The sequence below is a fragment of the Ranitomeya imitator genome, chromosome 4, assembly GCF_032444005.1.
Source record: "Ranitomeya imitator isolate aRanImi1 chromosome 4, aRanImi1.pri, whole genome shotgun sequence".
In the NCBI taxonomy this organism is placed as follows: domain Eukaryota; kingdom Metazoa; phylum Chordata; class Amphibia; order Anura; family Dendrobatidae; genus Ranitomeya; species Ranitomeya imitator.
This window is the reverse complement of record NC_091285.1, coordinates 635,928,045-635,940,887: the sequence shown is the minus strand read 5'-3', so window position 1 is coordinate 635,940,887 and position 12,843 is coordinate 635,928,045. Positions and strand designations below refer to the sequence as shown.

At 41.3% G+C, this 12,843-nt stretch overlaps 1 protein-coding gene across 2 annotated transcripts in view; it reads right to left on the bottom strand.

Moving 5' to 3' along the window:
• The window catches only part of LOC138677021 (CD209 antigen-like protein C), a 56,856-nt gene extending 44,783 nt beyond the window's left edge, over positions 1–12,073 (bottom strand). Inside the window, exon 1 of one of the 2 annotated variants that reach the window (XM_069766815.1) lies at positions 11,941–12,073. In XM_069766815.1, coding sequence (XP_069622916.1) covers positions 11,941–11,983 — 43 coding nt within the window. In that variant the 5' untranslated portion in view covers positions 11,984–12,073. The remainder of the gene's footprint in view (positions 1–11,940) is intronic. The other variant, XM_069766814.1, reaches the window with a different exon arrangement.
• Between the last annotated feature and the right edge of the window lie 770 nt (positions 12,074–12,843).

Sequence of the window (12,843 nt, the reverse complement as noted above, 5' to 3'; positions counted from 1 at the left end):
ATCTTAATAAAGTGCATATGCTTTCATAATAAATAGTCTAATCAAGACAAAAAAAGTGCATAAAACCTCTGGAGCAATACTAGTACCAGTGTGAAGATGATCTGTGACCCTCAAGGACTCCAACTCCAACGTACGTTTCGCCTAAGTGGCTTTTTCAAGGAGTCCTTTCAAGGAGTGTGTGAAACACAAAATTCAGCACAAGCTAAGAGTAAGTCACTATTTTATCTTTTTGATAGCAGGGATGGACACATGCAGGAGAAGTCTCCAACAGATAATTTGTTAATTGCAAGAATCACCTGCTAAAATCTTGTTGGATTAAAATCTTAGACTATTTCCACTCAAGCATTTTCCCTAGTATCATTCAATGGGACGGATCCTTGGCTTTTCGACCAATTAAACAGCAGGAAATTTGTAATACACTTCTTATTAATCTGAGAAGATTGTTTTACTACAGGGGCAAAACTTCCAATGCATGTGAAAGAGATTTCAGAAAACGCATTCACAAACATGGGAAGCAAATTAACGCAAATTTGCCAAATTTGCCATAATATATTGATGGCATCTGACACATGTGAGATTCCCTCTTAGAAGCCTCAACTGTGAGATCATTTTCCACATCCTTTTTCAAGTGAAAACATTGTGTCACCCCACACCTGACATCCAAACGACTATTACGAACTCACATATTTCCTTTCTATGGTGATGACAGCTTATGAGGCCTTTGGGACATTGTGCATGCTGCAATGGTATCTCCAGATTTCGTAGTAAATACTTTGCTCAGCAAAACCAAAAAGTTATATAAAGTAAATTAGAGTATGAAAAAATGTGATTGAGCGCTTGTTATATTTAAGAAAGGAAACTGTGGGTTAGAGGAATTTCCTATTTACGTTTTATTCAGTTTTAAACATTTGGCCCCACAGCAAGGAAAACATTGACATCCATGATGGAGGTAGAATTCGATAAGTTAATAGTATCCTAGAGCTGTGCTTTACTTGGCAATTTTACAACCTTTTCTACCCTTTTGGTTTCTCACAGGACTTTTTACTCAGTCTTTTCTGATTCGAAAATTAAAAAATTGACCAGATGTGCAGATATAAATGTATGATCAATCTAGACAGCTTCATTGTCAAGGTGTCACGGAGTTACCACGACAGAGCAGCACCAGAAGACCACGTTGTCTGACGGCTTCTGCTTCATCGCTGAGAAGAAGCACTTCTCCTGTGTATTAAAGGTGTTTTGTTTTCTTTCAGCAGGACAGGGGTTAATAGGCCATGTGGAAATTCCTGCTTTCAGCTGTGCTCGGTTAGCCACTCCTCTCTCCTATAAAAGCTAGGCCTTCTGGTCAGATCCTTGTCTGAGATAGCACTTGCTTGATAGACCTGGAGTAGTGAGGAGCTGGTGTTTGGAGAGCTGGAGGAATTTATTGTGTGACAGTTGTATGGTTTGTACGTTTGGAAAGTTCCTCATCCTTACCTGCCTTATTTACCCTCCCCGTCCTTCACACCCTGGTTATTTGTGAGAGCATATTTTGTGTCAGTGGAGTTTTCTTTTTACCCTTGTCTTTGTTCCCCTGTTTGTCGGGTTAGTGTACTGTTGCACACGGTAGCGCCTCTCTTCCCCGGGTGGGGGAGGGAGACAGACGCAGGGCGACAGTCAGGAGACAGGGCGAGGGCGGAGGCCCCGGCATCCTCGCCATCTGAGGTATCCCGGGGAACAGGGCGAGTTAGGGTGCCCCCTAGAGCTAGGGCCAGGAAAGGTGCCCCTGGTCCCAGTTTACTCGCCAGTCCAATCGTGACACAAGGACTTTGAAATAACTGAAGTGGAAGGAGAGGAAGCGGTTATAAAACAATACTGTATGTAAACATAGAGGGAAAGGGTGAGGGAAAGATATCTAAATGTATATCACCCCCTCTAAGGTAGCCCACTCAACTTAGTGTTTTGTGCACAGACAGAGACGATTTTAGAATGAAATGTGCAAAATTACCCTTTGGTGTCCCAAAACCCATTGTTTTTCACTCAAAACACATGAGTGGCCATGTTTGTTATTTTTAACCCATTTATAGAACCTGTACAGTTTTTAGTATGGCCAGACAACCACTTTAAAAAGGTTTTCCAGTACTTAGATATTGATGATCTATGCTTACTGGGGATCTAATGCATGGCACCTCAACAATTTCCTTATCCTACACAGTATGAATCCCGCACAATGCCCCATGCACAATATGATGCATCAAAAGTGCTCGATTATCTATCCTTAGTGGGGGTCCAGTATTTGGCACTTCGATAATTTCCCTATCCCACACAGTATGAAGCCCCCACAATGCCCCATACACAATATGATGCATCAAAAGTGCTCGATTATCTATTGTTAGTGAGGGTCCACACTATGAAGCCTGTACGACTGAACAGGTTGCACATAGCTAAGGACGGCCTTGTGTACAGAACACAATACATGTCTCCACAAAGAGCACATCCAGCTGCTTTGCCTGTCCAGTGTAGGCTATTGGGAATCCTAATAGCAGTGAAGGAATATTCGCAGTCTCAGCATAAAGAATCAGACTTACAGTTTATGCACTGCTGGTAGATCCGGTTGAAAAATACATAAAACATAAATGTCTTTATTCACAATGTCTACATTTACACGATTCAGGGTCGAGTTGACCCCTTCATCAGAATAATAACATCTTACAAACACATTCTGGCTTAAACACATAAAAAAGCCAACAAGTCATAACAATAAGTAAATAATACATGCAAATAATTAATAAAAGCATGTCAAAACATCATCAGTAGGTAATTGTTTATTACTTAATACATTTTTTTACTTAATTGTTTTGAGTATCGAGCAGTGCCGACTATAGGGTGGTACCAAGTGAGGTATGTTATTTTGATGGAAGTAGAATATCTGGTTATTGTTTGTAATCAACATAACAAATTTAATTCAAAGCACATCAGTTTTTGCACTGGTGTCTGTCTTGTTTCCTAGGATGGTAAATGGAGTCATTATAAAATGTTACCGGATTATTGGAGCTGGATGTCATTTTGCCTTTCATTGCTGCACACAGATCGTGTGATCCATATACAGTTAGGGCCAGAAATATTTGGACAGTGACACAAGTTTTGTTATTTTAGCTGTTTACAAAAACATGTTCAGAAATACAATTATATATATAATATGGGCTGAAAGTGCACACTCCCAGCTGCAATATGATAGTTTCCACATCCAAATCGGAGAAAGGGTTTAGGAATCATAGCTCTGTAATGCATAGCGTCCTCTTTTTCAAGGGACCAAAAGTAATTGGACAATGGACTCTAAGGGCTGCAATTAACTCTGAAGGCGTCTCCCTCGTTAACCTGTAATCAATGAAGTAGTTAAAAGGTCAGGGGTGGATTCCAGGTGTGTGGTTTTGCATTTGGAAGCTGTTGCTGTGAGCAGACAACATGCGGTCAAAGGAACTCTCAATTGAGGTGAAGCAGAACATCCTGAGGATGAAAAAAAAGAAAAAATCCGTCAGAGGGATAGCAGACATGCTTGGAGTAGCAAAATCAACAGTTGGGTACATTCTGAGAAAAAAGGAATTGACTGGTGAGCTTGGGAACTCAAAAAGGCCTGGGCGTCCACGGATGACAACAGTGGTGGATGATCGCCGCATACTTAATTTGGTGAAGAAGAACCCGTTCACAACATCAACTGAAGTCCAGAACACTCTCAGTGAAGTAGGTGTATCTGTCTCTAAGTCAACAGTAAAGAGAAGACTCCATGACAGTAAATACAAAGGGTTCACATCTAGATGCAAACCATTCATCAATACCAAAAATAGACAGGCCAGAGTTAAATTTGCAGAAAAACACCTCAAGAAGCCAGCTCAGTTCTGGAAAAGTATTCTATGGACAGATGAGACAAAGATCAACCTGTACCAGAATGATGGGAAGAAAAAAGTTTGGAGAAGAAAGGGAATGGCACATGATTCAAGGCACATCACATCCTCTGTAAACATGGTGGAGGCAACGTGATGGCATGGGCATGCATGGCTTTCAATGGCACTGGGTCATTTGTGTTTATTGATGACATAAGAGCAGACAAGAGTAGCCGGATGAATTCTGAAGTGTACCGGGATATACTTTCAGCCCAGATTCAGCCAAATGCTGCAAAGTTGATTGGACGGCGCTTCATAGTACAGATGGACAATGACCCCAAGCATACAGCCAAAGCTACCCAGGAGTTCATGAGTGCCAAAAAGTGGCACATTCTGCAATGGCCAAGTCAATCTCCAGATCTAAACCCAATTGAGCATGCATTTCACTTGCTCAAATCCAGACTTAAGACGGAAAGACCCACAAAAAAGCAAGACCTGAAGGCTGCGGCTGTAAAGGCCTGGCAAAGCATTAAGAAGGAGGAAACCCAGCGTTTGGTGATGTCCATGGGTTCCAGACTTAAGGCAGTGATTGCCTCCAAAGGATTTGCAACAAAATATTGAAAATAAAAATATTTTGTTTGGGTTATGTTTATTTGTCCAATTACTTTTGACCTCCTAAAATGTGGAGTGTTTGTAAAGAAATGTGTACAATTCCTACATTTTCTATCAGATATTTTTGTTCAACCCTTCAAATTAAACGTTACAATCTGCACTTGAATTCTGTTGTAGAGGTTTCATTTCAAATCCAATGTGGTGGCATGCAGAGCCCAACTCGCGAAAATTGTGTCACTGTCCAAATATTTCTGGCCCTAACTGTACTTGGTGGTGAATCCGCTGGACTTTCTCTACTTTGTCTTGCAATTCAAATTGCTATGTTCTATATATTTCAAGAACCTGCAGAGGCCTGAGATGATATTAATATGGCCAGGCATAACAATGTACAAGGATGCATGACTGCTCTGAAGTAATAGATAGCCGTGAATTATAAGGAGACTATACTGAACATAAAGCAGTATGCTACATAGATGCTAAATAAAATATACTTCTCCTAACTAGAATGTTATACATACAGGAAATGCAGTTAAAACCAGCCCATCAGATAAAACATTATTTGCATGTAACCCTACTGGTTTCGCCTCATCAGGCTTTTCCACGGGTTTACATCAAAAACATTGATGGGGCCCTGAAACCTCCAGCTATACAGGATATGCAGTTAAAATCAGCCCAACAGGTTCAACATTATTTGCATGTAATCCGACCAGTTTAGTCTCATCAGGCTTTTTCATGAATAAGGGTACCGTCACACTATAACATTTCGATCGCTACGACGGTACGATTCGTGACGTTCCAGCGATATCGTTACGATATCGCTGTGTCTGACACGTAGCAGCGATCAGGGATCCTGCTGAGAATCGTACGTCGTAGCAGATCGTTTAGAACTTTCTTTCATCGCTGGATCTCCCGCTGTCATCGCTAGATCGGTGTGTGTGACACCGATCTAGCGATCTAGCGATGCGATCCAGCGATGCGTTCGCTTGTAACCAGGGTAAACATTGGGTAACTAAGCGCAGGACCGCGCTTAGTTACCTGATGTTTACCCTGGTTACAAGCGTTAAACTAAAAAAAAACAAACAGCACATACTTACATTCTGGTGTCCGTCAGGTCCCTTGCCGTCTGCTTCCCGCACTGTGACTGCCGGCCGTAAAGTGAAAGCAGAGCACAGCGGCTGTGCTTTCACTTTCACTTTATGGCCGGCAGTCACTGAGTGCGGGAACCAGACTGCAAGGGACCTGACGGACACCAGAATGTAAGTATGTGCTGTTTTTTTTTTTTTAGTTTAACGCTTGTAACCAGGGTAAACATCGGGTAACTAAGCGCGGTCCTGCGCTTAGTTACCCGATGTTTACCCTGGTTACCCAGGGACCTCGGCATCGTTGGTCGCTGGAGAGCTGTCTGTGTGACAGCTCCCCAGCGACCACACTACGATTTACCTACGATCACGGCCAGGTCATATCGCTGGTCGTGATTGTAGGTAAATCGTATAGTGTGACGGTACCCTAAGAAATATCAACAGAGGTTCTGACACCTCCAGCCACACAGGATATGCAGATCAAACTAGCCCATCAGATGAAACATCATTTGCATGTAACCCTACTCGTTTCTCCTCATCAGGCTTTTTCACGGGTTTACATCAAAAACATTGACAGGGGCCCTGACACCTCCAGCAACACAGGATATGCAGTTAAAACCAGTCCATCAGATAAAACATAATTTGCATGTAACCCAACCAGTTTCGCCCCATCAGGCTTTTTCACGGGTTTATATCAGAAACATCAACAGGGGTCCTGACACCTCCAGCCAAAAGGAGTCGGACTATAGCAACTCTAAGGAAATTTTACAGCCAAGGTGAATTACTTTCACAACTGACAGACTACAAAGAGAATATTTGGTTTCGAAATACAGTTTGAACTCACAGGAATTATTCAATATGAACAATTGAGATAAAACGAGTTATTGTGTACAAAAAAAAGACAAACTAAAACCATGACCAATTTGTTTATGAAGTTAGAAAATGATGAACTATACTAGAATAATGATGCAATATATATTTAAAAATAAATTATGTCACCAAAAATATCATACCCAGAGGCTTGTGTCTAATTGTCAACTCTCAATTTTCAAAGACAAGGCATTTTCTGAGGAATGGGGTGCTTAAAGTGCCAAAAGTAACTGTATTATACAAAAGAGGTCAACACTTGGCAAGACTTTAACAGCATAAATTGCCTCTCTCATCGGCAAACTCCAAACACTTGATAACCATGAGGATTTATTCAAGATAAATCAAAACATCACCACAAGCAGGCTCGGACTGACCAACAGGGGAGCAGGAGAACCCTTTGGTAGGCCCCTGTCAAGGAGTGCTAATGAGTAGTGCTACTACACTTGATTCACAATTTGCTGAAAAAAAGTACGGTATATTCAAATCATGAATTAAACAAGCTAGCTAAATTAATATTGGATAGAAATGAAAGTAAATTTGAGTTATTTTTGTATGTAGCTGAACAGTGGGCCCCAAGAATCAATGTTACAGGTGGGCCTTTGCCAGCCCAGTCCGAGACTGACCACAAAGATCTATAAACTTGAGGAGGATCTTATCTTTAAAAAGTCACAAATATGGGCAAGAGACAGACTGCACTAAATTACTGAACAGTCTAAAAGTTGGAAGAACAATTCCTCTGTATGAAACCATTCAACCACTTTCTTTAAATCATTAGAGACATAACACATATCAAGACCACACCACACTCTAACCGAGAAACAAAAAGGCAAACAACCTCAAGAGTTTGCATAATCTAAAGAAACAATCTGTTGACTATAACACAGCCTTTAATACACAGGGTTCTATAACAAACCCCCAAACCAACAAACATTTAGAGGCTACTATCAAAAAAGGATATAGTCTATCAGTCCGTATTTAAAGGGTTAATAATCCACATAATATGTAGAATGATATGCACTTTATTGGCCATTGGCGGGTGGGAGGGGGAGAGAACAGCATTGACCCCCAGCACCTGAATTAAACCTATGTAGGTGTAGCTGGACGACCCTTCCCCTATAATAATCCCATTGGTCAGTTGGGTGTCCCAATTAGTGCATCACCTGGGAGTGGTGGAAGGGAGGGAATTGGGCTCTGAGCAGTATTTCTCTTGAACTTTAGCCATATGGGCTCCACAGTCAGAGGCACGTTCCTTAATTAGTACCGTGTCTACCAGATTGTGGAGACCGGCGTGTCTCAAACAGTGCCTTCCCCCCTCCCACCAGTCCTGTAATGAAAACACTGACAGGTCTAGATGGGTTGAAACAGGTCGGTCACAGTTTATTAATTTCATAAGCAGAGAAAGGCAATTATATGTTATAATGTGCTCCTCGCCAAAGGCCCTGTCTGCGACAGACAGGCAAACAGGCCAATGAGTGGTTACGAACCTTTGCCCTTCTCCACATCTTCCACCACGGAGGATCATGTGTATGACCTACACAGGACTCAAACCTCTACCCATCAGCATTAGGGCCTGTTTGACGCCATCCTGTAAGCCGGACAAAAATATGTCAAGACCAATGTCCGTGAGGTGAGCTCCATCCGGTGTTAATAGTGTTGAGTTATCTCCTTCCAGCTGGTGGTGGCGAACCACAATACCACATCTTCCCATCACAAGTTTTGCCAGCCGCACGTTGATCTTTCTCCTTGCATATTCTATGGCTTTAGCATCCCTTGCTCCATGCCAGATGGCTCGTGGTACTATCTTTGACCACACCCATATCATATCTGGTAGAAGGCAGGTAAAACGCTCCATTTCTGTTGTCATCACTGTATAGAGCTCAGCGATTTTGCGTTTGCCCAAATCGTTGCCACTGGCATGTAACAACAAGTTCACCGGCCCTTTGGCCCGCTTAGCGATGTTGACTAACTCCGGGAAAATATGTTGTCATTGGAGCCCTCTGATACCTCTCCAGGGTACCTCTAGTCCCAGGAAGCCTAGATTCTTCCCTTGCAGCCAAAGCTCGGCCCTTATTTTTACCTTTTTGTATGTAACCCCTTCTCATGTACTGCACCATGCTATATAAATAAATAATAATAATAATAAATGTATTGAAACAGGTAAAAAAAAGTCAGTAATAGTGATGAGTGAACATTCTGGGATAAGTTGTTATCTCAGCATGCTCGTGTGCTGACCGAGTGACTTCGGCGTGCTCGAATAATATGTTGCGGCTGCATGTCTCGCTGCCGTTCGACAGCCGCAACATATACAGGGATTGCCTAACAAACAGGGAATCCCTGTACGTGTTACAACTGTTGAACGGCAGTGAGACATTGAAGTGCGAGGACTGCACACTTGAGACCCTCGAGGTTAGCACCTGAGCATAATAACCAGATTGAGGCAAACCGTGTTATTCTTTGGAAAAGCCAAATTGTTCCAAAGAGGAATAACATTGAAAAATCTTGAATAAGGAAGAAGAATAAAGCACTATGTAATGTACAATGGTTTGAAATTAGAACCAACTTCTTCCAATAATGAACAAGAATAGACTCAGGGGTATAACAAATACGGTCGCAGAGTTCGTGACCATGACCGGACCCGTGCCGATGAGCGGTCTGCCGACACCAGTGGTCACAATCTTACACCGGGACTCATCGGACTCTAGTGAATAGACCACTTAGAAAACATACAAGGATATGTGAATGTCCTGCCTGACAAAATTATATATTGTGATACGGGAAATCAATAGATGTAAATATAATGCCGTACCATCAATGCTACCCCATATAATTATGGAGAGCTTTATCTTTCCAATAAGGAATTAAATTAAATGAAAGGTAAACATGAGGCAGGAAAGGTACTGACCCGGGTTTCAATATGCTGTGTGGGGCAGCAGGCGCACAAACATAATTATGAAGTAATAAACAATTACCTATTGATGAGATTCTTAAATATTTTATTAAAAGGAGTTTGTCATCCTCCCCCCCAAACTAAAATTGAACTATTTAGAAATTTAAATAGGGGTATTTGCCCCTATAAAAATCATATTTGTACTATAGGTTTTGTATGTTTTTCTTTTATCGTTATTTATCCTGCCCATTACATGCCATCAAGCCTTATAGCAAGATGTTGTTATTCTGATGAAGAGGTCAGCTAGACCGCGAAACACGTAGTTATAGACATTGTGAATAAAGACATGTATACTTTTAGATATTGTAACTGGGTCTACCAGCAGTGCAGAAACTGTAAGTCCACTTACTTATGCTGAAACATTGATTATTTCTGAAAACTAGGTGACTACTACTGCAAGCACTATATTGCTAGTCCGGTGAGCAGGGGTGTACATAGAAATCATGGGGCCCCATAGCAGAAGTACTAATAGGTACCCACATAACAAAATAATATGTAGCTCGGTCACCAAAGAGCACACCTCACAACTTTTCAGCCTTTACAAAGTAATGTTGCTCTTTATGAAGCCCTTTAGTGTTCCCACAAATTAAGACATCCTTCTCATGGCCCCCATAAAGTATGAGGCCAACAAAAGTGCCCTCCAAACAGTATGATACACCACAATAAATTCCTCCACAGTACCCTCCATACACACACAGTATGATGACCCTACAGTACCCCTTCATCATAAAGTATGACACCCCCACAGTGACTCCAACACAGTATGATGCCCCCAGTGACCCCAACACAGTATGATGGCCCTGGCACAGCTCTCCACACATCATGATGGCACCCACACAGCCCTCAATACATTATAATGACCGTCCATACAGTATAATTGTCTTTCATACAATATAATGGCCCCCACAATCCTTCACACAGTATGATGGCACCACACAACCCTCCACACAGTATGATGGACCATACGTCACTGTATAATAAACCCAGAAATCATATAATGGCCCGCACACTATATAATTGCCCCCACTAGCCTTCCAAACAGTATAATGGCCACCTTATAGCCCTCCTATCAGTATAATGACCCCCACACAAACCTCAATACACTATGATGGATCTCGCACAACTCTCCACTCTGTAAAATGGCCCGCATAGAGTATATTGTCCACAACTAGTCCTCCAAACAGTATAATGCCCCCCACGTAACCCTCCAATCAGTATAATGATCCCCCACACAAACCTCCACACAGTATGATGGAACCCACACAACTCTCCACAGTGTAAAATGGCCTACATACAGTATAATTTCCCCCATTAGTCCTCCAAACATTATAATGGCCCCAATATAGCACTACAAATAGCATAATGGCTCCAACATAGCCCTCCAAATACAATAATGCCCACAGGTAGCCCTTCAAATAGCATAATGGTTTTCACATAGCCCTTAAAATAGTATAATGGCCAATACATTTCCCCCAAAGAGTATATTGGCTCCAGATAGCCCTCTAAATATCATAATGGCCACCACAAAGCCTTCCAAATAGTATAATGGCACCCACAATGTACTCGATAATTTAGAAAAAAAATACCTCCTCCGCTTCTCCAGAGTCTCTGCAGTGTGTGGTCTGAAGCTCTGCAGAGTGAGCTCTAGTGACGTCATCACGCTCGCTGATCTGAGATGTCAGAGCTCAGACACACAGGGATAATGATGGAGGAGGGAGTGATGGCTCACTGTTACATCATTGTTTTCAAGTGTATCTGCAACCAGCAAGCAGATAAAGTTGAAAGCTTGATACTCGGTGCCGATGCTGCACAGGGCCCCACCTGACTCATGGGCCCCACCTGACTCATGGGCCCCATAGTGGCCGAGTGGTCTGCTGCTGTTAGCAATAGGCCACTGTCTATGAAATATGTTAAATACATCAGATATATAGATTACTACTGATCTAATTCCAGAGAGAACCTACAAAGCATCAAAGGCAATATGTACATCCTTCAGTAACACATCTGAGCTTAGAGAAAAAAAAAATCTTTGGATCCCCAAGACTTGGGTGTAACCAAAGAGTGGTAAACTATTATAATAAGCTGGTCTAAAAAAGATCAAGTCAGGGGAATTTTTTATAATCATGTTAGCAATCATGTCATTTGCAAATCTTCTCATCTCACAAGGAACCACGGAGCTCAATTAAAACACTGCCGATCCAGTTTGCATCTTGGGGACAACATCAACAAGAATCTTAAGTATGTGAGAAGTCACAAATTCATCCTGGTTTTCTTTCATTTATAGTAATGTTCTACATAGTTATTTTATAAGGTTAGTTATCGAGCTAACAAAGATCTTGCTCTAGGCTCCTGAAGTCCAAAATACTGAAACAAATGATTCCATAGATCCGAAATGTTCTAGAACTGAAGAAATGTCCTTCTCCAATTATTAACATCTAACATTATTATGGGTCACTACTACTCTATTTACTTTTTTCCTCCAGTCACTGATTTCCAATCCTATAATTCTACTTTTCACTCTACCTTTGGCTCGCACAACATCAAAATCGTGTCTCTTACATATATTTTTTGTTACCTGTATTGGATTCATCCAACGATTGCTCATAAAAATTTTTCATTTCTTCCAGTGATAGCACGCTACGCCTCCTCTGATACTTACTGTCTTCTGTATGAGGGATTTTGCTCACTTCTGAACCACAAATACATCACGTGCCCAAATCCCATGTCCATTTGCTCTCTCGAACTTCCTGTAAGCAGTGAAAATAATAAAAATCAGATAATGTGTAGGAAGAACAGAGGAAGTTGGTGGAAAATGCTGATTTTTGGTTTCAGGAGGGTTCGGTTCCTTTTAATATGCTAGGAGTGGCCAGTTTTACATTATTATTTTTGTATTATTCTTACACTTGTACAATAAATAATAAGCACTTTTGAGTATAGTCTAAATTGAAATTTTGGGTTATTTTATGTCTACAGCTCCTATTTAGTCAGTATACAGTTGTTAGGCCGGGGTCACACTAGACCGTAATACGGACGAGTTCAATGCGATAAAAAATCGCATAGCACTCGTCCAAATGTTAATCAATGGGGCAGCTCCCATCATCCGATATTTTCTCGGCCGTGTTCAGGATCCGAGTGAAATCGCAGCATGTTGCGATTGTCAGCGTATCTCGGCCGAGAATCACCAATGCAAGTCTATGAGTGCGAGAAAAATATGGATTACACATGGACCAACAGTGTGACTTGCGAGAAATACGCACCGGTTTTATAGCGAAAAGCCGGTAATTCAGTGCAGTGTCCAGTAAAATCACACTGACAGGTTAGAATAGAATAGCTAAAATAAATGTCTACACATAGTATAGGGGTATATATATATATATATATATATATATATATATATTTATATACAGTACAGACCAAAAGTTTGGACACGCCTTAATGATTTTTCTGTATTTTCATGACTATGAAAATTGTACATTCA